Source organism: Eubalaena glacialis, chromosome 3 (genome assembly GCF_028564815.1).
Source record: "Eubalaena glacialis isolate mEubGla1 chromosome 3, mEubGla1.1.hap2.+ XY, whole genome shotgun sequence".
NCBI lineage: Eukaryota > Metazoa > Chordata > Mammalia > Artiodactyla > Balaenidae > Eubalaena > Eubalaena glacialis.
In genome coordinates this window covers 43929712-43956698 of record NC_083718.1, presented here as the reverse complement: position 1 = coordinate 43956698, position 26987 = coordinate 43929712, and the positions used below count along the sequence as shown (strand labels likewise).

Below are 26987 nucleotides of genomic sequence, written 5' to 3'. Positions count from 1 at the left end.
ATTGAGGTTAGAACAGCTGCTGTCCTTAGAGCTTTGAACGAGGTGCCTTGGCTGGGGGAGGGGGAGGGATTTGGGGCTGCAACTTGCACACTTGGAGCTCCCAGTCTGGGCAGGAGAAGCGAGACAGAATGAGACCTGGGGAGTCCCGCAGCCGAGGGCTGTCCAGTGAGTCTGCGGGTGGGCGGCGGTGCGGGGGGCCTGGCAGTGCCCGGCTTGGTCTCGGAGGCCTCCTTGGAGGGTGTGGAGCAGGGTTCTGAAGCGGGGCGGGTTTTGGTGCAGGTACTGGGGAGGCTGCATCCCCGGCCGGGAGGGGCTTACCGAGAGGGCAGTTGTCTCCTCCATTAGAGCAGGGCTTTCTGAGGGCAGGGTGTGTAGCTCCCCATCCTCTGTGACACTTTTCTTCTCCCTCGTCTGCAGTCACCCAGGGAGTCCTGAACTTAGGTGGTTGGCGGGTGTGAAAAAATATATGTGACATGATTTTAGGGGTGTGGTGAGGGACTGTGACCGTTCACTTTTCCCTGTTTGTCCCCCAGGCATTGCCCTGTACCCTGGTCAGGCCCAGCTGCTCAGCTGTAAGCACCATTACGAGGTCATTCCACCTCTGAGGAGCCCCGGCCAGCCAGGAGACATGAACTGCACCACCCAGAGGATCAACTACACAGACCCCTTCTCCAGTCAGACCCTGGTAACTCTCGTCTCCCCGAGCTGGGTCTGGGCAGCGTGCTCCGTCGGCCTCGCACCTTGAGGACCCCAGTCGTCTTTCTGCCAAGTGGCCTCCCCCCACCGCGGTGCGGGCCCTCGGCCCCTGGCAAACACTCCTAAGTGGAGTCTGGCCGCGGCTGGCTCACCTGCTTTCAGGGAGGGCAGTGGGGCCTTCGGCCTCCTCTGAGTGACCCTCCGGGATTCCCGACAAAGTGATAAGATCCTGTCCTGGATGGAAGGGTGGCGGGCTGCAGGGTGGGGCCGGTGTGACACAGCCAAGTGGGTCCCATAGCTGACTGCCCGACAGAATTGCCAGGTTCCCTTCTGAAAACAAAGATTCTGGGTTCCATGTAGTGCCACCTGAATCATTGTTCCTGGGGGCGGGGCCTAGGCATCCATATTTTGGAGTAACTATGCCAGTGTAAGAAGGAGCGCTGGTCTGGGAACAAGGACCCCCGCCCTGCCGTCACCCACGGCTCCGCTCAGCCGGGGAGTGGACGGCGGCGGGGAGCAGCGTCTGCCCAGGGTTCTGGAGGCAGGGAAGGAATTTCGTATATATTTACATCTTCTCCTTTTCATCCCATATCCTTGTTTCCAAAAGGATTGAACAGGGCTGAGTAAGTTTTCCAGCTCAAAGAGAGGAAGGAAAGGTTTTCTAGGCAGAGGAACTCTGCACCAAGGCATAAAGGGAGGAAACAGCATGTTTGTTTGTGCCTCTGAGCAAAATTCCACAGGTGGGTGTTTCTGGAGGGCCAGGTGCCCCCAGAAGGGCAGTGGGCGGTGAAGTTGTGGACAGAAGTACCGGCCAAATAGGGAAAGCATGTGTGTCTGCTGTGGAGCAGGACCTGCTCCTTTGGGTGATCAGGCGCTACAGGTGGGCCTTGAGATGAAAGAATCCCACTAAGACTTTTTGTTAATATTTATTCTAGACCTCCTCCTAAAATCCTGCTGAAATGATTCCCACTCCTGCCAAAAATAGAATAAGATAAAATATCGATAACGGCCCTGCAAACCAAGGACGGGTATCATCTGAGGACCAGAAATTTTGAGGAACTGGTGTAAAATATAAATAGCACATTGGGTCAGATTGATGGAGCAAAATCAGAGAAAACCCATGCCCTAGAACAGACGCCGGAGAGGACTGCTGTAGGGGTGAAAGCTTTCCTTCCAACTGCTGGCTCTGTGTCAGCACACTAAAGAGCCGGGCTGCTGTAGGGCAGGTCAGGATAATAATTACAGGACCGCCTGCCAGGCTTTTAGCCCTCCTGGGGCACGCAGAGCTGCTGGGGACAGTGTTTGCTCTGGGGAAAAGGCTCTGGGGCCATTCTCTACCTAAGCTAAGGGGAGGTTCCCTGCTTGGGCACCGGGCCAGCAGAGAGAAACAGAGCAGAACTTGAGATGGGACGTCCACAATGGAAGGAGGAGAGAGCCATCAGAAAGGAATCTCTTCCCAGAAGAGAAGTACGCAGAGTGCCTGGCCTGCTGGCCTTCTCTGCTCGCTGCCTCTGAGTGTCCTTACGGTCAGCCCCAGGCAAGGGCGAGCCTGGGAGAGGGCCTGTTAGGAAGAAACCCACAGCCCAGACCTGTACTAGTCAGCCTAACCCTTCACTCAGAAAGAAGAATGGAGAATTAAGGGCCACTAGACTTTTACATGAGGCCAACAACATAAAAGGATGGAGAGGAAAAAACAGAAAGGACTCTGGGGAAACGGAAGCTAATTTAAATGAAAAGGAAAAGAACTTTTAAAAATTTTAATGAAGAGCTAGATAATACAGTACAAACGCTGTCTGTTTGAATTCCCCGCTCTCTCCGTTCCCTGTGTACCGACTGGATGCCCGTGTGCGCTTAGATGGCACTGCAGGTACAGGCTCTCCGGCCGTCTTTCCTCTCGGCTCCCCATTGAGTAGTACGCTACCTAGGAGTCCCTGTGTCCCAAACCTGTTCATGCCAGTTGTATCTGTTATAATAGTTACATACTTTAACTAAGTATTATAGAAACCCATGAAGTAAGGGCACAAAAGGGGAGTCATTTCCATGAAAACTTAAGTTGACTGCAATTACCTGCCTCCAGCCCTGGGTGATGGGCAGTCTTCACCACTGGGGCTCCTTGCCATCCACAGCCGCAAACTAGAGAGAGCTTACCCACTCCCTGGGTACCGGGTCCCCTCCCTACACGGTGCAGAGCCGTGGGGGAGGAGCAGAGGGGCTCAGTGGAGCTCCTGAGGGAAAGGGAAGAGCGGGAAGCATAGCCGCCCCCCGAAGCCTGATGGAGCCCCTTGGGTGGGACCTGTGAGGTGTCCTGCCTTGGCCCCCGGGAGGAAGGTAGAGGCGGGGGGCAGGGCCTGCACCTTGGCAGAGACTCCTGTGTCCTGGATTGCCCTGGCCTTGTCCACTGGGAGAGCCTGCCTTGGCTGTGATCTTCTGGGCTCACGTCTGGAGTGGACACTAGAAAACAGGCCCTCCCTGGGCCCCGCGGCGTTGGGCTGTATAGGTTGGGGGGCTGAACAGTCCTTATCCTTCTGCTGCCCGCAGCCCCTTTATTTGCAGTGAGATGTCTGCAGAAACGTGAGCTTGTGGCTGTTTACATCCTGTTGAGTCCACGTGAAAGCATCCCAGCCAAGGGGCTCATCTGGTCCTGCTTCATCAATCTTCAGATTCTCATTTATTTTCTAGTCTCTATCTCTTGTACCCTCAGTTAAATCTCGTTAGTTTTTACCAAATGCCTTGCTCTGGCGCAATTAGGGTCACTGCCTTTCCAGCCTGTAGGACCCATGTCTGTTTCCTCACCGCCTGCCATATTCCCGGTGTCCAAATGTGAAGTTGATCTTCAGGTGGTTGTTCCCTCAGCACTCCAGTTCTGGAAAACAACTTATGTTGGTCAGAGTACGGGCTAAGCTCCTGTACAAAAGCAAACACTCCAGACAAACACAGCGGCTGAGATAAGAGAGGTCTGTTTCTTTCTCGGGGGACGTCTGTGTGTGCGGGCAGTGCTGCCTCACAGGATGGCCAGTGAAGCCTTCTGTCTGTCACTCTGCCATCCCCGGGCGCTGTCTCGGTCCTCGGGGTCAGGGCTGATCCACCAGCACGTGTGCACTGCCCGATCTTGGGAAGGTGAGCAGTGAGGGCGGGCAGTTCCCCGCTGAGGGCCTGGCGTGGGATTGTGTGAGTCACTTTTGTGCTCATTCCAGGAACTTCGTCCCATGGCCACATCTGAGGCCAGAAATGCACCTCCAGTGGGTGACTATATCCTGCTAAAATCTGCAACTGGGGAAGCAGCACCGGTTCTGCAGGAGGAAGTGGATAATGGAAACTGGGGAAAGTTAGCATTCTCTGCTGCCACTTAGCCTGTCATGGAAAGGTTGAAAATAAACAGATGGACAGAGAGAGATCTCTTGGGAAAATGCAGCCGTAACCAGAAGAAGTGGAGTGGCAGTTTTACTGTCAGTTAAAAGTGGAATTCCAGATGCAAAGGGTTAAAAGAGGGCTGTTTATGTGGACAAGAGGTTCAAACTCCACTTCTCCCCACTAAGACTTAACAGTCATAAATTTTTATGTGCAAAACAGCATACCCTTTGTATTCCTCAGGCAAAACCTGTTAGAAATAAAAAATACTATCACCTTAGAGTGTTACTAACACCTCTCTCAAATTCACAGTTCAAACAGACAGAAAGTAGTAAGGATAAGAACTGAGAATTGAATTGGCACAATTAGTAAACTTAGAGTAAGTGCATGTTGTAACACTGTACCTGTCAGAATACTCTTTTCAAATCTCGGTAGAGTATTTATAAAAGTAGATGTAAAGATGTTTCTCCCCAGTTAATCTGTAAATCCAGTATCATCACAGTTAAAAGTCCCAGTTGAATTTTTTCATGGAACTTAACAAGCTGGTTTTAAAGTACATTTAGAAGAGCATGTGGGGACTTCCCTGGTGGCGCAGTGGTCAGGAATCCGCCTGCCAATTCAGGGGACACGGGTTCGAGCCCTGGTCCGGGAAGATCCCACATCATGCGGAGCAACTAAGCCCGTGCGCCACAACTACTGAGCCTGCGCTCTAGAGCCCGTGAGCCACAACTACTGAAGCCTGCACGCCTGGAGCCCGTGCTCTGCAACAAGAGAAGCCACTGCAATGAGAAGCCTGCGCACCACAACGAAGGGTAGCCCCTGCTCACCGCAACTAGAGAAAGCCCGTGCGCAGCAACAAAGACCCAACGCAGCCAAAAATAAAAATAAAAAAATTTATTAAAAAAAAGCATGTATACAAAATAACCCTGCCAGGTTTGGGGATGGGGTGGGCAGTGATGTGGAGGGGACCTGCCCAGTCAGATACCAGAATGAGTAAACATTCAGGGGTCAAACCTGCGTCTGCCCACTGTTTGGGTAGTGAGAGTGAGATCCCTATTTCATACCGTAGACAAAACTGAATGGCAGGCATATTGTGTATCTAAATGTAAAAAAGTTTTTAAAAAAGTGCTGTGGGGCTTCCCTGGTGGCGCAGTGGTTGAGAGTCTGCCTGCCAATGCAGGGGACACGGGTTCGAGCCCTGGTCTGGGAAGATCCCACATACCGCGGAGCGACTGGGCCCGTGAGCCACAATTACTGAGCCTGCGCGTCTGGAGCCTGTGCTCCGCAACAAGAGAGGCCGTGATAGTGAGAGGCCCGCGCACCGCGATGAAGAGTGGCCCCCGCTCGCCGCAACTAGAGAAAGCCCTCGCACAGAAACGAAGACCCAACACAGCCATAAATAAATAAATAAAATTAAAAAAAAGAAACTTCGAATTAATCATGACGACGACTTGGAAGCTAATGTGATTTCTATTGAAAAAAAAAAAAGTGCTGTGAAGAAATACAGGAGAATATTGGTATAATTTTGGTTTCCCTTAGCAAGCAAAATCTAGAAGCCATGAAGAAGATTGACAAATTTCACTACATCACCTTTAGAACTTCATATAACAAATGGCATTAGAACAGAGTTAATGGGAAAGTGACAGACTGGAAAAAAACACTTGTACCTATACCAGATGGAAGTTAGTACCCTTTCTAAATAAAGAGCTTCCCCGGCACGGCCAGCCAGTGAGGCTCGTGGCGGGAGGACAGGTTGCGTCAGGCCTGGTCCAGATGCTGTTCCTGGGCGTGGGGTGGGGTGAGGAGCCCTGTGTGCCCGAGGCGAGGTCAGCACCCACGCGGATCTCCCGGCTGAGACTCTGGCCTTTGTCTCCGCAGAAATCTGCCCTGATTGTGCAGGGGCCCCGGGAGGTGAAGAAGCGGGAGCTGGTCTTCCTCCAGTTCCGCCTGAACCAGAGCAGCGAGGACTTCAGCGCCATCGATTACCTCCTCTTCTCCTCTTTCCAGGAGTTCCTGCAAAGGTGGCCTTTAGAGCTCAGGGCGGGCTTGCTCGACACTCATTCTCTCATTCCGGCCGTGCCCATCGCTGGGCTGGGGCAGAGGGTGCAGGGAAGCAGGGCTGTGGATGAGCCACTGGCCTGGAGGAGGGCCTCTCCACAAGGTCAGGCGAGCCCGGTGGAGGGGGTTCCGACGCGCAACGCTGGTTGAGTCCTGACGGGAGGTTGGTGGGGCCCGCCGCTCCCGGCCGGGGCTGCCAAGGACGGGGTTTTGTGAGCCCCCTGGAGGGCAGCCCCTCCCCTGGGCCTGGCTCCCCACGGTGTCCGGGAACTGGGTCCAGCCCTGCGTGAGGGCTCAGTGCCTGTTTGCCACGCATTTATAGCAGGAGGATGAAATTTCCTGTTCGTGTGTGGTGCCGCCTCTGGGGGCCAGAGTGCTCGTGTCGTGGGCCGTGGGAGCGCTTTCGGCACGGGCCTGAGCGAGGGTGACTCAGTCCCTGCAGGTCCTGCGTGGCCCTGGGGCTCCATTTCAAGGAAGCCGGGCGGCAGCTAGGGCAGAGAGGAGGCCGCTCCCCCAGGTGACGAGGCCGTGAGCCGCCACCGCCGTTCACACCCCAGCGCCCCAATCCTGCCCATCTTGCAGCCCGGGGCCTCCTCCTCGGCACCTTCTGCCACCTAGACTTCCCTCTCCCTTCCCTGCTTGAAGCTGGCCGTGTCCCCTGCCTGCGCAGCCCCTTTCTGCTCCTCTTGCGTGAGTCCTCAGTACCGCCATGCGGTTGCCACTTGCCTGTGCGCGCGTTCTGATCGCGCCACGTCTGCACCGTCCTGAGTGGGTGTTGTGGTGTCCTGCCTGGCTGAGAGCTCCCTGGGGAAGCCTCTTCCCTTCTCTGGGCCTTCAGGGAGGCTGAGGGCCAGTGAGGGCACCCCAGGGCTGCTGAAACCCAGAGTTCTCTGAGGCGCTGGGGGCGCGTCTGCAGAACGTGGCGCCGGCTGCTCCGGGAGCAGGTGCTGGGAGGCGGGGGTGGGAGTGGGGAGGGCTTCCCCTGCCGGGAGCCTCAGCGACAGTGCTCGTGCCTTGAGGCAGCTGACAGCTCCCCCTCCGTCTGGAAGGCAAAAAGCAGGCCTTTGAGGAAGGGGGGAGTGGGCAGTGGGAGCATCCTGGTGGTACCAGCAGAGAAACCGGCTTGACGTAGGGGCTGGAGTTTGAGTCTGGCCACGTTCGAATCCTGCCTGATTAACGTGGACCTTTCTTCTCTGCCCTCCAAGCCCAGACAGGGTAGGCTTCATGCAGGCCTGCGAGAGCGCCTATTCCGGCTGGAAGTTCTCCGGGGGCTTCCGCACCTGGGTCAAGATGTCCCTGGTGAAGACCGAGGAGGAGGACGGGCGGGAGGCGGTGGAGTTCCGGCAGGAGGTAGGTGGCGCTGGGCTCGCTTCGCACGGCCACTGACTCCACCCTTGAGTGCAGGGTGGAGGGAAGCTTCGCAGAGGGGGTGACTGGTGCGCAGGGTCTTTGGGGTGAGGAGGCCTTCGCCAGGATGAGAGCGGACCCGGTGCCCGGGAGTCTGCGTGTTCTTCTGCAGGCAGGGCACACCGCAGGCCCTTTCCCTTTGTCGCTGCAGCCCTCACAGTGCACACGGCGGAGCGTTTTACAGAGTGGCGCCTCACGCGGCTGAATCTGATGCCTGTTTTTAGTTCTGCTCTACTCCCCTGCCCCGTCGCGCCCTGAGAGGCTGGCGGCTGCGTAAAAACGTTGATTATTTGCAGGGCAGAGACTGGATATGGTAGCCTCTGGAGTGTGGGGTGCATGGTGATCCATTGGGACGCAGGAGGAAAATACTAGCTTTCTTTTTGTATTAATTTTTAAAAATTAATTATTTTTGGCTGCATCGGGTCTTCGTTGCTGCGCGTGGGCTTTCTCTAGTTGTGGCGAGCGGGGGCTACTCTTCGTTGCGGTGCGCGGGCTTCTCATTGCGGAGGCTTCTCTTGTTGCGGAGCACAGGCTCTAGGCGCACGGGCTTCAGTAGTTGTGGCACGTGGGCTCAGTAGTTGTGGCTCGCGGGCTCTAGAGCGCAGGCTCAGTAGTTGTGGCGCACGGGCTTAGTTGCTCCACGGCATGTGGGATCTTCCCGGACCAGGGCTCGAACCTGTGTTCCCTGCACTGGCAGGCGGATTCTTAACCACTGCGCCACCAGGGAAGCCCCTCTTTTTGTATTAATTTTTAAAACCTCATCCTTTCTCTATTTTTGAATGTTTTAAAATGCATGTAACATTATAATGATAATAGTAATGTTATGTCGCTTCTAAGAAAGTTATAAATATGTTGGGACGTGCTCAGAATTCTTTACTAATGGGAAGCGTGATCAAAACGCTTTCAGCCCCCTGACCTGGGGCCAGGAGATAGGCCGTGATCCTGGGGGCAGCTGGAGAGGACGTTGGAAAAAGGCGTGGCACCGGGGCTGGAGGGATGGAGGGATGGGACATTTTGGTTGCCTCAGCAGGGCTGGTAGGCAGTCACCACCCAAAGCAAGGCCGCATCCCTGCCTGTGGGGCTTCCACCTCCGCAGGGGTGCGGCCATCCTGCCAGCATCCCTGCCCAGGGCCCGGCCATCCTGCCAGCATCCCTGCCCAGGGCCCGGCCATCCCGCGTGTCGGTGGCTGGGTGCCTGCAGAGGCAGCGAGGAGACAGCTCTGTTCTCGCATCCCCTCCTCCTCCTTGGAGGTTTTCCATCTGGGCTGGACTCCGAGGGGCAGCTTTAGGAAGGGGCTGACTTGGAGAAGGACCCACTCCAACCGGCAGGGCGGATGGAAGCCGGGCTCTCGTCCGGGTCTGCCCCTCCCCACGCCGCGCTCGTAGGACGATTCCAGATTGGAGGCCTTTGGGAAAGGCTCGAAGCCAGTTTTCTTCAAGGGGACAGGGCTTTTTTCCTGCCTTAGGCAGTGACGACCCCCTGGCAATAGATCCTTAAAATATTCGTATTTTGTAAGATAACTGTCATCTCCTGGACTTTTATGCCACACTTTTCTCCAAGAACTCCAAGTTCTTTCTCATCCGGCCCCCAAATCAGCGGAGAAAGGAGACTCAGTGTGTTCACCTTACAGTTAGGTCTCCCCAGGCTACCCCGGCTCTCCTGGTAGCTCCAGCTGTGATCTGAAACCAGAGGGCCAGACCCCGTGAGCCTGTGCACTGTCGAATGTTTGTGTGCCTCTCAGCATCATCTGCATTGGAAGTCTTTGGTGGGGGATGTGAACTCTTTTGAACAAAAATTTAAAAAAATTTTTTTCATGTTTTTATATCACGTTTTAAAGTTTAAAATGCTTTTCCTGTGTGTTGTTTCATGAGAGCCTCTCTACAACTCAGTAGACAAAAAATGTCCCCCAAAATGGCATTTTGTCCCCCCATTTTATGAGAGCAAAGCAGAGGCTCAGACCAGTTGATGGCCCAGCCAGACTTCTGGAAGCCGTCTGCTCTCCATTTCACCTCGCAGCCCCTGTAGAAACTAAGCAGGCCTCACCAAGCACGCCTGCTCACCGTGTGTTTACAGGGAGTGCTCAGCTGGGCAGAACTGCGAGGCTGTACTTGGTCCCTGCAGACCGGAAGGGTTGAAATACTCAGCTCTTCAGGTCAAGTATTTTGAAATTTGGGATTTTTATGGCTTTTAGTTGTGAGTCTTACACAGTACTTTGAAAATGGTTTAATCAGGAGTACAGATACCTAGCGACAGATTTCAGTGACAATCCAAAACACCTATTGTGCACCCCAGATCCTGTCCATTTCCTCAAAGAACGATGGAAACCAGCGTAAAGCCTTGGCTCTGGGACCAGTCTCGGGATATCGTGTAGAGGTTTTTGGCTCTCTCCCTCCAGAAGATGGTGTGAGAAGAGCCGAGGTCTCAGCTCCGCTCACTGCCCTCTCCTTGCCCGTGGCCCTGGCCAGGAAGGGACGCAGAAGCGCTGTAACACTGTTTTCTCTCCTCTCTACCTAGACCAGCGTGGTTAACTACATTGACCAGAGGCCAGCGGCCGAGAAAAGTGCTCAGTTGTTTTTTGTGGTCTTTGAATGGAAAGATCCTTTCATCCAGAAAGTCCAAGACGTGAGTATTATCTCCGACCTTGAGAGGGAACTTCCCACCCGGAGGCGTTTTGGTGCATCCTTGCGGGCCGTCCTCATCTTCTGTCATAGAGCAGATCTCTGTGTCTTTTGTATTTATGACATTCATTTTCTATATCATTTGTGTTTAATTGATCTCGTCTTTAACCCTGGACTGTCGTCGCTGTGAATGTGAGGGCTTCGTCTTTGTTCACCATTTACCTGGCGTCCGGCGCGGTGCTTAGTCCAGCATAGCCGCTGAGTAGTGATAGTGAATGAACTAAGTAGAAAGCATTAAGCTAATAATCTAGATTACCAATGTTGGAAGCCATTCTTCTTTATTGGTTCTCTGTAGGATGAGAGTCATTTTTTATTTGTCATAAATCAGAGCAGAAAGGTACTAATCAGAAATTAAGAGAGCATCAATTAATGCCAGATCCCAGACTCACCATCTCAGAAGGGGAGGGGTGATGGGACGGCTTTGCCAAAAGAACATTCGTGAGACGCCATTTACCAGAGCCAGTCCCAGATCTGATACTGATTGTTGTTTAGATCATCACAAAATGTCCTGATGTGCTTGTGGGTTGGGGGAAGACATTTCAAACCTGAGGCTCAAACAGGGAGGGTCTCTGTGATGTGGATGTGCCCCATGATCCCACCACCGCTGTTAGTCGTGGCCTGGCTGGGCCGTGTACACGTAGGCGTGTGCAGACTCCCTGAATCCAGACTCCATGTGGAAGAATGAGCGCCTTCAGCTCCACACGTAAAACGTGTGATCCAACGTTTTTTAACCTACTGTGTTCAGTATGAAGTCCTATTATGGGCCAAGTAAAGCCCTGAGCTCGAGGCTGACTGACTTGCATCGTCCCTCAGCTTCACAACTGTCCTAAATGGTGGTGGTGGTGGTGGTGGTGTAACTTTCATATGTGAGCCTGAGGTCACCCTGCTGAACTGGGTCTTAGAAGTGCTGTGTGTTTACCAAGTGGGGAACTCAGACATACAAGCCATGACCTCGGCCTGAAGGAGTTGCACAGTCAGTGAGAAAACAATCTGGGCTGTAAAGGAAGTAATTCCAGACAGTAAGGACCTGCCACAGGGGTTTGTGGGATAAATCTCTCTGCTCAAGTCGAGAGAGTTTTGGCTCAGTGGTCAGAGGAAGCTGTGAGGGGCCTGGAAGGATAGTAACTCGAGGTGGGAGGAAAGCGTCCTGGGCAGGGCGCACTGGAGGGGCCCACCTGCAGGCAGGAGTCCCTGAGGTGAGTGGAGGACGGGCAGTCGCTGGACTGGATGGGAGGGGAGGTGGGAGTCACTGTGAGATGGGAAGCAAACAGGAACTGACCGTACAGATGGGGTGTCTAGCTGGGGGGAGATCTGTCTCAAAGCAAGGTCAGTCACATTGTGGGTTAGGCCAGAAATTTAAAGCTCAGGACTGAGTACCTTATTTGTGCAGAGCTTTTTGAAAAAATCTTTTTTTCTTTCAGGATCACTTTATTGTAGGGAGGGATTAGTATTTTTCTCCTCAAACTGAGCTATGGACAAAGTATGGAGTTACGGCAGTTTTAGAAACCAGTTGTTTTTCTTGTTGCCTCAATAATTGGAGGGGCTCTTTGACAATAACACTGAAAATCAAAAATGGAAGCCAACAGGGAAGCTTGTGTTTGCTTCTGTTTTGCAGATAATCACCGCCAATCCTTGGAACACGATCGCTCTTCTCTGTGGGGCCTTCTTGGCATTATTTAAAGCTGCAGAATTTGCCAAACTGAGTGTGAAGTGGATGATCAAAATTAGGAAGAGATACCTTAAAAAAAGAGGTCAGGCAACGAACCACATAAGCTGAAGTCGCCTGCGTTGTTCGTAGGACTGCCCGAGTTCATGGAAGTTCTCATCACTTCTGCTTTGGTAAACCTAGCTGCCAGCAATCCTGTCCTCACTTGAAGAAACGAGCCTTGCTGGGGGCCTGCCTGTCACACTGCAGCTTCTAACTGGTCCTCAGAGAGACTGTCTAGAGCCCAATGGAACAGATCCAATGGATGACCTAACCGTTATTTAAGTATTTAAATTATTAATGAACATTTTTTGACATATGACATGAATAGGGTTTGTGGAAGATGGAATTAGATATAATCCAGTTTCCTGAAGGTTTTTGGAAGCTGCCTCCTTTCTCGGTTTGGTGTATAGTTAAGGTCTAACAGGATGATTAAGGCTCTGACCTTAGGTTTTTTTCTTGAGATTTTTTTAAATGGACAGAGGAGAGTGTGATTTTCTTCTCCCCCACCAGTGATTCTTCGGGTGTGGAGGTCATGCTGTGGAACCGGTGTACGGTATGTGAGAAACGCAAAACCCCTCATGTCTCTGGCGCCATCTGCCAGCCCCTGACATGCTCTCTTGTTTGTTAAATATTAAATGAGACTTTTTTTTAAAGCTACTAGAAAAACTAGTAATTAGATCTCTTGTGGACTGACTAGCCACCTACCTGTCTGCCTAGAATACTGGTTGATGCAGGTATGAGTTCGGACTGATTAACATACAAAAACACTAGGACATGTGTACATAGTAGGTGCCTACTCAGTGTATTTTGATGATTTCATTAATAGGTGAATAAAAGTTAGGTTAATACAAAAGGAATCAGTGTGCCAGTATGCATATCTGCTAAATCAATAGGCACCAGTACGCTTTCATTCCGTGATCTCCAAATAAAAGGGAGTGTGAGCCTGGACTTCCACAATGGACGGGTCTGGACTCCTGAGGTACATCATGACCACGTCCAGGGAAGGGCAATGTGGGCAGGCGATAGATGGCAGGTGGTCAGGAAGTGACAATAAAGCCCCATGAATAAGCTGTGTTAGCTCTTCCTGTCCTACAAACCCCCCACCCATCTGAGAAAGGGGCCCTCAGTATGACCCTCAGAGCTTTCAGCCCAGCCTGTGACAGAGATGAGTACCCTCTGGGTATTTTTCACATGGTAGCCATTGGCTGATTTAAGGTTATGAAGATTATTTCCAGAGTTTTAAATTATTTACATGCCCTTTGCCTCCAAAGAGGACTTGGTAGCATTTCAATTCTGTAACCCCGTTTTAGATAATTCAAAGAGAACAGCTCAAATGTATGAGTGGGGCAATTTTAATCTCATGTCTAACTTAGCAGCAAGCAACTGTGGTTTTTGGTTGAATTATTAAAAGTGAACTTTTGTGTAAGGAAATATTCCCTGCTATTTTTCTATGGCACAGAAGCAGGTACATTCAAACTTTAGCCTAGGTCCTGTCTCTATAAAATCTTATTGTAAGGCAAATGCAAAGCCAGGCATTAAAGCTTACATTAACAGCATTGAAAAACAGGTATGTGTATTTTTAAATTCTAAAGATGACACACCACTTTAATATTAAATAGCTAACAAAATTTGCTCCAGTGAACATATTAAAACTGTACTTCCTGTACTGTAGAAAGTTGAGAGACCTCTTGAATGTGCTTTCGAGTAAGTAGCTAATTAATTAGGAAGTGGGCATTTCTAGCTTTCTTTTCTTCAACAACAAACAACTATTAGCTGCAGCCTGCCAAAATCTACTCTGGCTGCTCTTCAGTGAAAGAAATGTATGCCTAGACTGTCCACAAAATAGACATTTAGACCCAACCGTCTCTTCTGGGGCGGCTGGGGCTTGCCTTTTGCTGTTGTTCTGTAGCGGGGTCACCCTTTCCTTCTCCGTGTGCTGCCCCCAGCTGTCAGTAATCCCGGCCGGCCTTAGGTGAGTGTACAGCATCTGGCAAGAGCACTGGGCCTGGACGGCTGAGGTGGCGGCCATTTGAGAGCATCGTAAAACATGAGCCACGTCCCGAAAGGAAGAGTTTCTCCTGGTTTCACAGCGAGCAGACGGAGGTGCTTTCACAGTGGCCTAGGGATAGTGTGCAGAGTTGTTCTTCATGGATGTGAAAGAGCAGATGCAGACACCAGTAGCTGAGAACTTTGTAACAACAATCATCTCCCTGCCCCCATAAAAAAACAAACAGGGCTATTATTACTTATTATAGATTTTTGAGATTTATCCTCCTAGGTCTATTTCATTTTATTATTTTATTTTATTTTGGCTGCACCGCACGGCATGTGGATCTTAGTTCCCCAACCAGGGATCGAACCCGGGCCCTTGGCAGTGAAAGCATGGAGTCCTAAGCACTGGACCACCAGGGAAATCCCATGGGTCTATTTCAATTAAAACTATGTACATATGTACACACATTTAAGGTAAGTTAAACCCATCCTCCAAACAAACATAAAGGGACATGAAGGAAGATGGAAGGATATCCTAGAACTTAGAATTTTATGTGAAAATTCTATACAACAGATATACTTTGATAAATGGCTAGAACACTCGACTCTGGCACATAATCTTCCTATTCTTTAACTGGTGTACAACCTGCAATTTGCCTTAAAATTTTCTCTATATACACGTATATATGTATGTACGTACGTATGTATATATGTATAAATGAAGGGGGGGGCAGGCTTCTTCCGAGCGCCTAACCTTAGTGCTGAAAAAAGCAAAGTCGACGTAAGGCAAAATACAAACATAGATTTATTAAATGCTGCTCAATCCCCCAATAAAGATCTTTCATTACAAAACAGTTTTCCACACAACTGCAAGTTAAGAGATTGGAATGGTACTCTGATAACAAAATGTGAGAAAATACTTGACCAAGTAGAAACATATATGACTTCTCTATAGTCAGCTTTTTCAGAACCCTACAGAGGAAGCCTACTGCATTTCCTTTACATAAAGCCAGGCAGTGACAATGAGCGCTCTGCATCACCACACCGTGGGACTCAAAGCCTCCATCCCTGCATCAGGAGGTACTAGAGAAGGGCAGGTTGTGAGGACTGGAAAGGCCCTGCCTTCAGCCTTTGGGAGGAAGAGGAGGAATGAACTGAGAGGCAGGCTGTGTTCACGGCACTGCCCCCACGAATCTGTGCTCAGTGCTCTGGGGAGTTGCAGATGAAGGGGGATGTTCATAAGGTCGAGCTGAAGAATTTGGTTTACTTTCCCAGCTTTTATTTATAATTTGTGCTTTAAAAAGCCTGGAAATTTAAGTTTCTGCTCAAATTCCAGAGTACAGTAATATCTCTATGAAGGAAGGCTTAGGGCAAGTAATTCCCTCCGTCATATTTCTGGGAGAGATGAAGGGAAGGATAAGAATTACACCTTAGTTTTATTTTAGGGAAGTCTTTTTCCTAGGATGTAACTAAGGTCTGCAGCAATGTGAAAAGCACATTATCAAAGGGAAAAATATACAGAGCAGACTACTATATCTATGTGCAACACAACCAAAAACAGAATTCAAGTCATGATTCTTACCACTCCCATAATTATTTCACTCATATCATAGATGATAAAGTTCATTCATTTCTGTGAAACTTCAGAAGAGTGACACAAATCAATGATTAGACAAAGGTTACAATATACTATGGCCATGATATAGCACAGAGCTATGTTTAGTCCATATATTTTTTTTCATTTACAGTTGCCAGAAAAAAAATTGGCCTTTTAATTATATTATACTGATGAGGTTTGTTTCATAATTTTTACATATTTCAAAAAAGTGTACAAAACCGCCTATCCAGCGGAGGTGGAAGGCTTTTTTTATTCATCAGTTGTATTGCTGAGAATACTGTGCATGTTGTAAGCACTGTTCTGCTTTTCTAGAGCTTTCTTTAGCTTTAGCTCCTCCAATTTTTTCCATAATTCTTCACGTTCCAATTCCTTCTTTTTCTCCCTGTAAAAAAAGCAAGACTTTTGTAGTTAGAAACTTATTTCAGAGCTTGAAGAAACATGCTGTTTGGCAGCTGGCTGGAGAACAGACTGTGTTCACTCACATTTCACTTAAATCCCTCCACTAAAGCATTTGAGACTTTACATTACCTAGAGCACCGCGTTACTCATCTTCATCTCCTGAGTGTAACACCACGTCCGTGTGGCTCCTGTACCGAAAGTTATCGTTCGCCTTCCCTCCCTGCATTTTATCACCACCACCACCACGACTGTAGCATCTGTGCTTTACGGTTGGCAAAGTACTTAGTCACGTAAACCCCTTGCAGTGGGTTTTTGCCGACAGACTGAAGGGCTGGCCACGAGTCAGCCTGGAGCCGTTTCCAGGTGGAAGCCATATCCTTTGGCTCCACATCGCTAGCTGCCAACCAGTCTGTGTCTTACTGTCTCTTGTCTCCTGCATGTCAGAAGGAGACTTTAAAGTTTGAATAACCTCTCTAAAAAAGCAAAACTCAAAATATGTTGCTTCAACTACTTAATTTCAGTTCTAAAGAGAACATTTCTGAATAACTTGGACCAAACTATTCTGAAGGGCTATATGAACATGTGAAAAAACCATGGACTTACCGTTCTGCAGTTACATATGCTTTAAGGGGACAAAAGTGCTGATTTATGCAGCCAGTAAGATATAATGATCACCCTTAGTTATGTGAAATATGCATTTTTCAAATATAAGTTTCATATGATCCTAGTCATTTTTCCTTCTTCCCATTGCTTCCTGGGACTCAAACTATGTACCTAATTTCTATTACTGCCTGAAAGGTGCTATTTAAAAGAAATAATGCATTCAGTTAGTTATTGATGGACTAGGATGGCCTTGAAGAAGAGAGATCCTTTCTCTACTTGCCACCAGAAAACCAGGACTAGGAACTTATAGTCAAAATAGATCAGCTTTTCCAAACAGAATAGTTAATACTTATTAGAAATAAATGGGCTCAGGTACAGCAGTTATTGAAACTGAAATAAATATATGAGAAGGAAGTGATTTTTAGATTATTTTGTAGTAATTTATGAAATTTTCAAAAAGAGGTAATCACTAAGCCAAGTTCCTAAATGCTTATGTGTGTGACCATTTATTCACTAAAATATATACTGCAAGGAACAAAATATCAATAATAGTACTCAACCACAGACATAACCTTATGTGAGTTTCCTCTTCCCAAAAGGGAACTATACTGACTTTAAAATACCACTTTGTTAAAATGTGAAGCTTAAAAACTATCAAATTATTGTGCAAGAACAGTTGAAGAATAAGCTCACTATGGAAGCCCATGTGGACAAAAGCAATTCTCATAAATGTAAAAATAATTATGTAAAATAGTATTTAAAATTCAGCATAAATTGTATTTCACAATGCAGATGTTATCATACTGATAAAGTCTAAGGCTCAGAATGAGATAAACAGAATTTATGATCCACGTTAAAATCATAATCTAACCATTAGGAGTTTACCTGGAAATGACTTTAGAGTAGTTATTAGAGACATTCAAATTGTAATGCTAAATGTAATTGGCTTTTTTCTTTTTTGAATTTTATTTATTTAGTTTATACAGCAGGTTCTTATTAGTTATCTATTTTATACATGTTAGTGTATATATGTCAATCCCAATCTCCCAATTCATCCTACTGCAGCAATTGGCTTCTTAAACATAATTTTATCTTAGAATACCTTATTGGACTGAATCACATTCAACTAATCTAAAATGTACAGATGAGACCCGGATTAACCAAGATGGCGGAGTAGAAGGACGTGCTCTCACTCCCTCTTGCGAGAGCACCAGAATCACAACTGGCTGCTGGACAATCATCGACAGGAAGACACTGGGCTTCACCAAGGAGGATACCCCACGTCCAAGGACAGAGGAGAAGCCACAGTGAGACGGTAGGAGGGGCACAATCAGAGTAAAATCAAATCCCATAACTGCTGGGTGGGTGACTCACAGACTGGCGAGCACTTATACCACAAAAGTCCACCCACTGGAGTGAAAGTTCTGAGCCCCACGTCAGGCTTCCCAACCTGGGGGTCCGGCAACAGGAGGAGGAATTCATAGAGAATCAGACTTTGAAGCCTAGTGGGAATTGATTGCAGGACTTCGACAGGACTGGGGGAAACAGAGAACCCACTCTTGGAGGGCGTACACAAAATAGTGTGTGCATCGGGACCCAGGGGAAGGAGCACTGACCCTGGGGGAGACTGAACCAGACATAACTGCTGGTGTTGGGGGGTCTCCTGCAGAGGCGGGGGCTGGCTCTGTTTCACCGTGGGGACAAGGACACTGGCAGCAGAGGTTCTGGGAAGTACTCCTTGGCGTGAGCCCTCCCAGAGTCTGCCATTAGCCCCACCAAAGAGCCCGGGTAGGCTCCAGTGTTGGGTTGCCTCAGGCAAAACAACCAACAGGGAGGGAACCCAGCCCCACCCAGCAACAGTCAAGTGGATTAAAGTTTTACAGAGCTCTGACCACCACAGCAACAGTCAGCTCTACCCACCTCCAGAGCCTCCCATCAAGCCTCTTAGATAGCCTCAACCACCAGAGGGCAGACAGCAGAAGCAAGAAAAACTACAGTCCTGCAGCCTGTGGAACAGAAACCACATTTACAGAAAGATAGACAAGATGAAAAGGCAGAGGGCTATATACCAGATGAAGGAACAAGAAAAAACCCCAGAAAAACAACTAAATGAAGTGGAGATAGGCAACCTTCCAGAAAAAGAATTCAGAATAATGATAGTGAAGATGATCCAGGACCTCGGAATAAGAATGGAGGCAAAGATTGAGAAGATGCAAGAAATGATTAACAAAGACCTAGAAGAATTAAAGAACAAACAAACAGAGATGAACAATACAATAACTGAAATGAAAAATACACTAGAAGGAATCAATAGTAGAATAACTGAGGCAGAAGAACGGATAAGTGACCTGGAAGACAGAATGGTGGAATTCACTGCTGCGGAACAGACTAAAGAAAAAAGAATGAAAAGAAATGAAGACAGCCTAAGAGACCTCTGGGACAACATTAAACGCAACAACATTCGCATTATAGGGGTCCCAGAAGGAGCAGAGAGAGAGAAAGGACCAGAGAAAATATTTGAAGAGATTATAGTCGAAAACTTCCCTAACATGGGAAAGGAAATAGCCACCCAAGTCCAGGAAGTGCAGAGAGCCCCATACAGGATAAACCCAAGGAGAAGCACGCCGAGACACATAGTAATCAAAGTGGCAAAAATTAAAGACAAAGAAAAATTATTGAAAGCAGCAAGGGAAAAACGACAAATAACATACAAGGGAACTCCCATAAGGTTAACAGCTGATTTCTCAGCAGAAACTCTACAAGCCAGAAGGGAGTGGCATGATATACTTCAAGTGATGAAAGGGAAGAACCTACAACCAAGATTACTCTACCCGGCAAGGATCTCATTTAGATTTGATGGAGAAATCAAAAGCTTTACAGACAAGCAAAAGCTAAGAGAATTCAGCACCACCAAACCAGCTCTACAACAAATGTTAAAGGAACTTCTCTAAGTGGGAAACACAAGAGAAGAAAAGGACCTACAAAAACAAACCCAAAACAATTAAGAAAATGGTCATAGGAACATACATATCGATAATTACCTTAAACGTGAATGGATTAAATGCTCCAGCCAAAAGACACAGGCTTGCTGAATGGATACAAAAACAAGACCCATATATATGCTGTCTACAAGAGACCCACTTTAGACCTAGGGACACATACAGACTGAAAGTGAGGGGATGGAAAAAGATATTCCATGCAAATGGAAATCAAAAGAAAGCTGGAGTAGCTATACTCATATCAGATAAAATAACTTTAAAATAAAGAAGGTTACAAGAGACAAGGAAGGACACTACATAATGATCAAGGGATCAATCCAAGAAGAAGATATAACAATTATAAATATATATGCACCCAACATAGGAGCACCTCATTACATAAGGCAATTGCTAACAGCTATAAAAGAGGAAATTGATAGTAACACAATAATAGTGGGGGACTTTAACACCTCACTTACACCAATGGACAGATCATCCAAAATGAAAATAAATAAGGAAACAGAAGCTTTAAATGACACAATAGACCAGATAGATTTAATTGATATTTATAGGACATTCCATCCAAAAACAGCAGATTACACGTTCTTCTCAAGTGCGCACGGAACATTCTCCAGGATAGATCACATCTTGGGTCACAAATCAAGCCTCAGTAAATTTAAGAAAATTGAAATCATATCAAGCATCTTTTCTGACCACAACGCTATGAGATTAGAAATGAATTACAGGGGAAAAAGCGTAAAAAACACAAACACATGGAGGCTAAACAATACGTTACTAAATAACCAAGAGATTACTGAAGAAATCAAAGAGGAAATCAAAAAATACCTAGAGACAAATGACAATGAAAACACGACAACCCAAAACCTATGGGATGCTGCAAAAGCAGTTCTAAGAGGGAAGTTTATAGCTATACAAGCCTACCTAAAGAAACAAGAAAAATCTCAAGTAAACAATCTAACCTTACACCTAAAGAAACTAGGGAAAGAAGAACAAACAAAACCCAAAGTTAGCAGAAGGAAAGAAATCATAAAGATCAGAGCAGAAATAAATGAAATAGAAACAAAGAAAACAATAGCAAAGATCAATAAAACTAAAAGCTGGTTCTTTGAGACGATAAACAAAATTGATAAGCCATTAGCCAGACTCATCAAGAAAAAGAGGGAGAGGACTCAAATCAATAAAATCAGAAATGAAAAAGGAGAAGTTACAACAGACACCGCAGAAATACAAAGCATCCTAAGAGACTACTACAAGCAACTCTATGCCAATAAAATGGACAACCTGGAAGAAATGGACAAATTCTTACAAAGGTATAACCTTCCAAGACTGAACCAGGAAGAAGCAGAAAATATGAACAGACCAATCACAAGTAATGAAATTGAAACTGTGATTAAAAATCTTCCAACAAACAAAAGTCCAGGACCAGATGGCTTCACAGGTGAATTCTATCAAACATTTAGAGAAGAGCTAACACCTATCCTTCTTAAACTCTTCCAAAATATTGCAGAGGAAGGAACACTCCCAAACTTATTCTATGAGGCCACCATCACCCTGATACCAAAACCAGACAAAGACACTACAAAAAAAGAAAATTACAGACCAATATCACTGATGAATATAGATGCAAAAATCCTCAACAAAATACTAGCAAACAGAATCCAACAACACATTAAAAGGATCATACACCATGATCAAGTGGGATTTATCCCAGGGATGCAAGGATTCTTCAATATACGCAAATCAATCAATGTGATACACCATATTAACAAATTGAAGAATAAAAACCATATGATCATCTCAATAGACGCAGAAAAAGCTTTTGACAAAATTCAACACCCATTTATGATAAAAACTCTCCAGAAAGTAGGCATAGAGGGAACCTACCTCAACATAATAAAGGCCATATATGACAAACCCACAGCAAACATCATTCTCAACGGTGAAAAACTGAAAGCATTTCCTCTAAGATCAGGAATGAGACAAGGATGTCCACTCTCACCACTATTATTCAACATAGTTCTGGAAGTCCTAGCCACGGCAATCAGAGAAGAAAAAGAAATAAAAGGAATACAAATTGGAAAAGAAGAAGTAAAACTGTCACTGTTTGCAGATGACATGATACTATACATAGAGAATCCTAAAACTGCCACCAGAAAACTGCTAGAGCTAATTAATGAATATGGTAAAGTTGCAGGATACAAAATTAATGCACAGAAATCTCTTGCATTCCTATACACTCATGATGAAAAATCTGAAAGAGAAATTATGGAAACACTCCCATTTACCATTGCAACAAAAAGAATAAAATACCTAGGAATAAACCTACCTAGGGAGACAAAAGACCTGTATGCAGAAAACTATAAGACACTGATGAAAGAAATTAAAGATGATACCATCAGATGGAGAGATATACCATGTTCTTGGATTGGAAGAATCAACATTGTGAAAATGACTATACTACCCAAAGCAATCTACAGATTCAATGCAATCCCTATCAAATTACCAATGGCATTTTTTACAGAGCTAGAAAAAATCATCTTAAAATTTGTATGGAGACACAAAAGACCCCGAATAGCCAAAGCAGTCTTGAGGGAAAAAAACGGAGCTGGAGGAATCAGACTCCCTGACTTCAGACTATACTACAAAGCTACAGTAATCAAGACAATATGGTACTGGCACAAAAACAGAAACATAGATCAATGGAACAAGATAGAAAGCCCAGAGATAAACCCATGCACCTATGGTCAACTAATCTATGACAAAGGAGGCAAAGATATACGATGGAGAAAAGACAGTCTCTTCAATAAGTGGTGCTGGGAAAACTGGACAGCTACATGTAAAAGAATGAAATTAGAATACTCCCTAACACCATACACAAAAATAAACTCAAAATGGATTACAGACCTAAATGTAAGACTGGACACTATAAAACTCTTAGAGGAAAACATAGGAAGAACACTCTTTGACATAAATCACAGCAAGATCTTTTTTGATCCACCTCCTAAAGTAATGGAAATAAAAACAAAAATAAACAAATGGGACCTAATGAAACTTCAAAGCTTTTGCACAGCAAAGGAAACCATAAACAAGACGAAAAGACAACCCTCAGAATGGGAGAAAATATTTGCAAACGAATCAACGGACAAAGGGTTAATCTCCAAAATATATAAACAGCTCATTCAGCTCAATATTAAAGAAACAAACACCCCAATCCAAAAATGGGCAGAAGACCGAAATAGACATTTCTCCAAAGAAGACATACAGACGGCCGAGAAGCACATGAAAAGATGCTCAACATCACTAATTATTAGAGAAATGCAAATCAAAACTACAATGAGGTATCACCTCACACCAATTAGAATGGGCATCATCAGAAAATCTACAAACAACAAATGCTGGAGAGGGTGTGGAGAAAAGGGAACCCTCTTGCACTGTTGGTGGGAATGTAAATTGATACAGCCACTATGGAGAACAGTATGGAGGTTCCTTAAAAAACTAAAAATAGAATTACCATATGACCCAGCAATCCCACTACTGGGCATATACCCAGAGAAAACCGTAATTCAAAAAGACACATGCACCCGAATGTTCATTGCAGCACTATTTACAATAGCCAGGTCATGGAAGCAACCTAAATGCCCATCGACAGATGAATGGATAAAGAAGTTGTGGTACATATATACAATGGAATATTACTCAGCCATAAAAAGGAACGAAATTGAGTCATTTGTTGAGACGTGGATGGATCTAGAGACTGTCATACAGAGTGAAGTAAGTCAGAAAGAGAAAAACAAATATTGTATATTAACGCATGTATGTGGAACCTAGAAAAATGGTACAGATGAGCCGGTTTGCAGGGCAGAAGTTGAGACACAGATGTAGAGAACAGACATATGGACACCAAGGGGGGAAAACTGCGGTGGGGTGGGGATAGTGGTGTGCTGAATTGGGCGATTGGGATTGACATGTATACACTGATGTGTATAAAATTGATGACTAATAAGAACCTGCAGTATAAACAAACAAACAAAACAACTAATACTAAACTTTCATTGGGTTATTTGTATGGAAATATGTTAATATAAATGTTTCAGACATTACATGAAATTTCTAAAAATCTTATATGTTCTGGTATAATGTTATAAGTCATAATCCTAGTTATTACTTTAAAATGTATATCTCAGAAATAACTAATTTTCTTGTCAACTGCATTATTATGAACTTTCATCAAATCTTTAACCGTGGTCATTTTTAAGTCTTTTGTCATTTACAGACAGTTCTGGGTGTACTCTGATGCTTTTGTAAATATGTTCCTATAAAAGGGTTTCATCTTCAGGAAATTCACGGAAAAGACTCTGACAAGTACAGGTTTCTGGTACCTGACTGTACTGCTGAACTGAATGAATAAGCATTTTCAGAACTCTAATGAAAAACTGATGAGCTCATAAAAGTCCTAACAAAAGATCAAGATGAAAAAAGAAAAAATTAATTACATGGGACTGAGTGAACTGATGAGGATGAGTATAATTTTTGTGACTTTCTGGTTGAATTTAAGAAAAGAAAAAATCCCACAAGAACTCAGAGGCAAAGAATATACAAATCAATTTTCACTGCAAAGTAAAGGAGCTGTTACAGTGGAGGATTCCTGGACTGAATGTCAATATTATGACATAGTATGAGTGTGTTTCATGTTTGGTAATTGCAATCATTGTTGCTTTTGTTGTGGTCATCCATGTACAATGCTTGGTGTCAGTCTATTTATCTCTTGTAAAAATAAAATACAGTGTGTGTGGAAAAAAAAAATAAAATAAAATAAAATGTACAGATAAGTCTATAAATAAAAATGTCAAATACCTTTGTCTTTCAGCTTTGTATGAACTAGTAAGATCATCAAAAAGCTTGCCATTCATCTCCATGAGGGTTTTCAGCACATTGTACACCAGTGCTACAATGGTCCTAAAATGAAAACAAGCCAGTGCTGGGTTACTGATGCTACTAACAGATGGGAAATGTAACACTATCATCTCTGAAATGGGTTAGATGCTAGCTGACTCAGTCAATCCATTTTAGAGCTGACAAACTGAAGTTCAAGAAGTTTAGTAATTTGCTCAAAGTCACACAGCTAATGGTAGTAGAGATGGTCGGTCTGATTCCAAAACTCCTTCCATGATACAGTCCTCATGATACAGTCCTTCCCACTGTATCATGCTTAGATTAAACCCTAAAAATGTTATGGTCAGCTTCCTGTCTGCTCTAGAGTCTACTATCACAAACCCTGAGTAACAGCATTAAAAGAAGTTGAAAAAGATCCAATTACTGTAACTTGTAAGAAGAAAAGTAAAAAACAGGATAAGGATGTTACAGAATTTAGAATGTATACAATCTAAACATCACTGATGTGACCTTGAGCACTGAAGCTTCTCCCTGGGCTAGGCCAGCTATGGAAGTGACACTGGATACTGGCAGCACACAGTCGCCTGAGCATCCTCTGCAGATGTTGGGTTGGTCTCCCCAACAGGGTTTAACCACACACTGGTACAGAATGTCACACCAGACAGTCTCTAGATTTGCAATTCTAAATTGAAATTAAGAACATACAGGAGTTCAGGGTTTTTGAGCATGAGCCACCCATTCTCCTTGCTTGGCCCTGCAATAAACCTTTCTCTGCTCAAAAAAAAAAAACACCAAACAACAAAAAGCCCAGAACATACAGACACACATACAACTTCATAAAACTCAGTGCAGAATAGAATAAAACTATGTGATGTTAACCTTGGGATCAATTCCAAATCTGTACAGGTTTCCTATGTATGAGTTATGAGATCAAATGACAAAGAGGTCAAAAAAACAAAAACACAAAAATAACACAATCAACATAAAAGACACTTACGGATTCCAGTGTTCTTTGGAGATTTTGTACAAACTGCCAAACATAATTGGCAGAATTTTATCAATATTCTCCTCAATCAAACTAAGAATATATTCATTGTTCCAGAAGTACAGTGCCCTTTCTGCAACCTAAAAAAAGACATTTAGAAATGTCAAAACTAAAAGAGAAAAGAAGTAATAGTATAAAATAAAAATGGCTTCACTGAAAACATCATACCTGAAAATGAGAACTGGATACACACTTGGATATCTGCTTAAAAAGGGGTTCTTCAATTTTTTTGAATTGTGTTGGTTCAATGACATCTAAGATTTCTTCAATTTCTCCTAAAAACATCACCTAGGTTAAAAAAATTTTCTTTTAAGAAACATAATATGACAAATTACATGATGTTAATATAGAAAACACAAATGAGAAGGTTAACCTACAAATTAAACACTGGATAAAAAAAATCTTGATAGTATACGCAATTTACTATGATGTACAGATATTCTACCAAGTCTCTCTAATCCCCACAGAACATCTCCCGCTTGGTAGCAGTGATGATACGCCCAGGCCAAAGAAGCATGGTTTATAGCCCTGAGATTGAGAAGTTCTAATAAAATGCACTGTTTTTGTTGAATGAAACGCACCTCTTTCTGACTGCATGTTTTTGGCCAAAATTTCAGCAATCCTCTGATCACCTGCAAAAAAGGGAAAAGTTTATTTAGCATGAATTAAGCAAAGAAGCTGGTTAATCTCAGGAAATTTTAAATAATTGCGATAATATCAATATTCATTCTGAAGGAGAACAATAGTATTCAGTAACTACGTATATACCCTTACTCTGCTCAGCTTTAGACTTCTACCAATTCAACAGATACTTATTGAGTGCCTTTGTACCAGATACTGTTCTAGGTGCCAGGGACACACTGATGAATAAGACAGAAGGAGGTCCCTGATTTTCATGAAGCAGGAAGACCAACATAAGTTAGCAATTAAACTTATAAATAAAATAATTTTAATAGTAGTAAGTGCTACTTCCTACTAAGAAAATAAAGTATGAGATAATGACTTGGTGGGGTGAGGAAGGGAGGTTATTTTAGGGAGAAATTAAGGAACAGATAGTTCCTGTTATTTAAACCATTATGAAGCACCCAAAAAAGCCAGAAAGCTTCCCAATTTATTTCATGGCTGGCACAGTCTTGATAACCCAAGTACAACAAAACAAGGGATCGTGAATTTAAGTAAACATAGTTGCAAAAATCTGTATTAAACTGAATATAACAGTATATTAACAGAATACTGCTACCTACCCAATAACTTATTCCAGAAATTCCAGGATGGTTCAACTCATTATAGTTATAGGTTAAAAGGGGGAAAAAAAAACTGTATGATCATCTCAAAAGATTTTGAACAGTTATTTGATTTTTTGATTGATTATATATTCTGATAACAATTTAGTAAGCTAGAACTAAGAATTTATCAGAAACCATCAGCAATCAACTTATATAATGGTCTCTTGGAAATTGACAGTAAAACCATTTGGGCCTGGTGCTTTTGTGGAAATAAATCTCTGACAGCCTTTTAAGTAAATTTAGTTATTGGTCTTGT

The 26987-nt window shown here is 45.0% G+C and overlaps 2 protein-coding genes across 2 annotated transcripts in view; one reads left to right on the top strand and one right to left on the bottom strand.

The window, feature by feature from the left end:
- PACC1 (proton activated chloride channel 1) overlaps positions 1 to 13241 on the top strand; it is a 33289-nt gene extending 20048 nt beyond the window's left edge. Inside the window, exons 4-8 of the mRNA XM_061185574.1 lie at positions 534 to 685; positions 5923 to 6065; positions 7308 to 7452; positions 10025 to 10132; positions 11804 to 13241. Of these exons, the coding sequence (XP_061041557.1) occupies positions 534 to 685; positions 5923 to 6065; positions 7308 to 7452; positions 10025 to 10132; positions 11804 to 11965 (710 nt within the window). The 3' untranslated portion in view covers positions 11966 to 13241. The remainder of the gene's footprint in view (positions 1 to 533; positions 686 to 5922; positions 6066 to 7307; positions 7453 to 10024; positions 10133 to 11803) is intronic.
- A 1429-nt stretch (positions 13242 to 14670) lies between these two features.
- PPP2R5A (protein phosphatase 2 regulatory subunit B'alpha) overlaps positions 14671 to 26987 on the bottom strand; it is a 101366-nt gene continuing 89049 nt past the window's right edge. The window contains exons 9-13 of the mRNA XM_061187515.1: positions 26027 to 26077; positions 25614 to 25733; positions 25398 to 25525; positions 24362 to 24463; positions 14671 to 15888 (exon numbers count right to left, since the gene is read on the bottom strand). Coding sequence (XP_061043498.1) covers positions 15756 to 15888; positions 24362 to 24463; positions 25398 to 25525; positions 25614 to 25733; positions 26027 to 26077 — 534 coding nt within the window. The 3' untranslated portion in view covers positions 14671 to 15755. The remainder of the gene's footprint in view (positions 15889 to 24361; positions 24464 to 25397; positions 25526 to 25613; positions 25734 to 26026; positions 26078 to 26987) is intronic.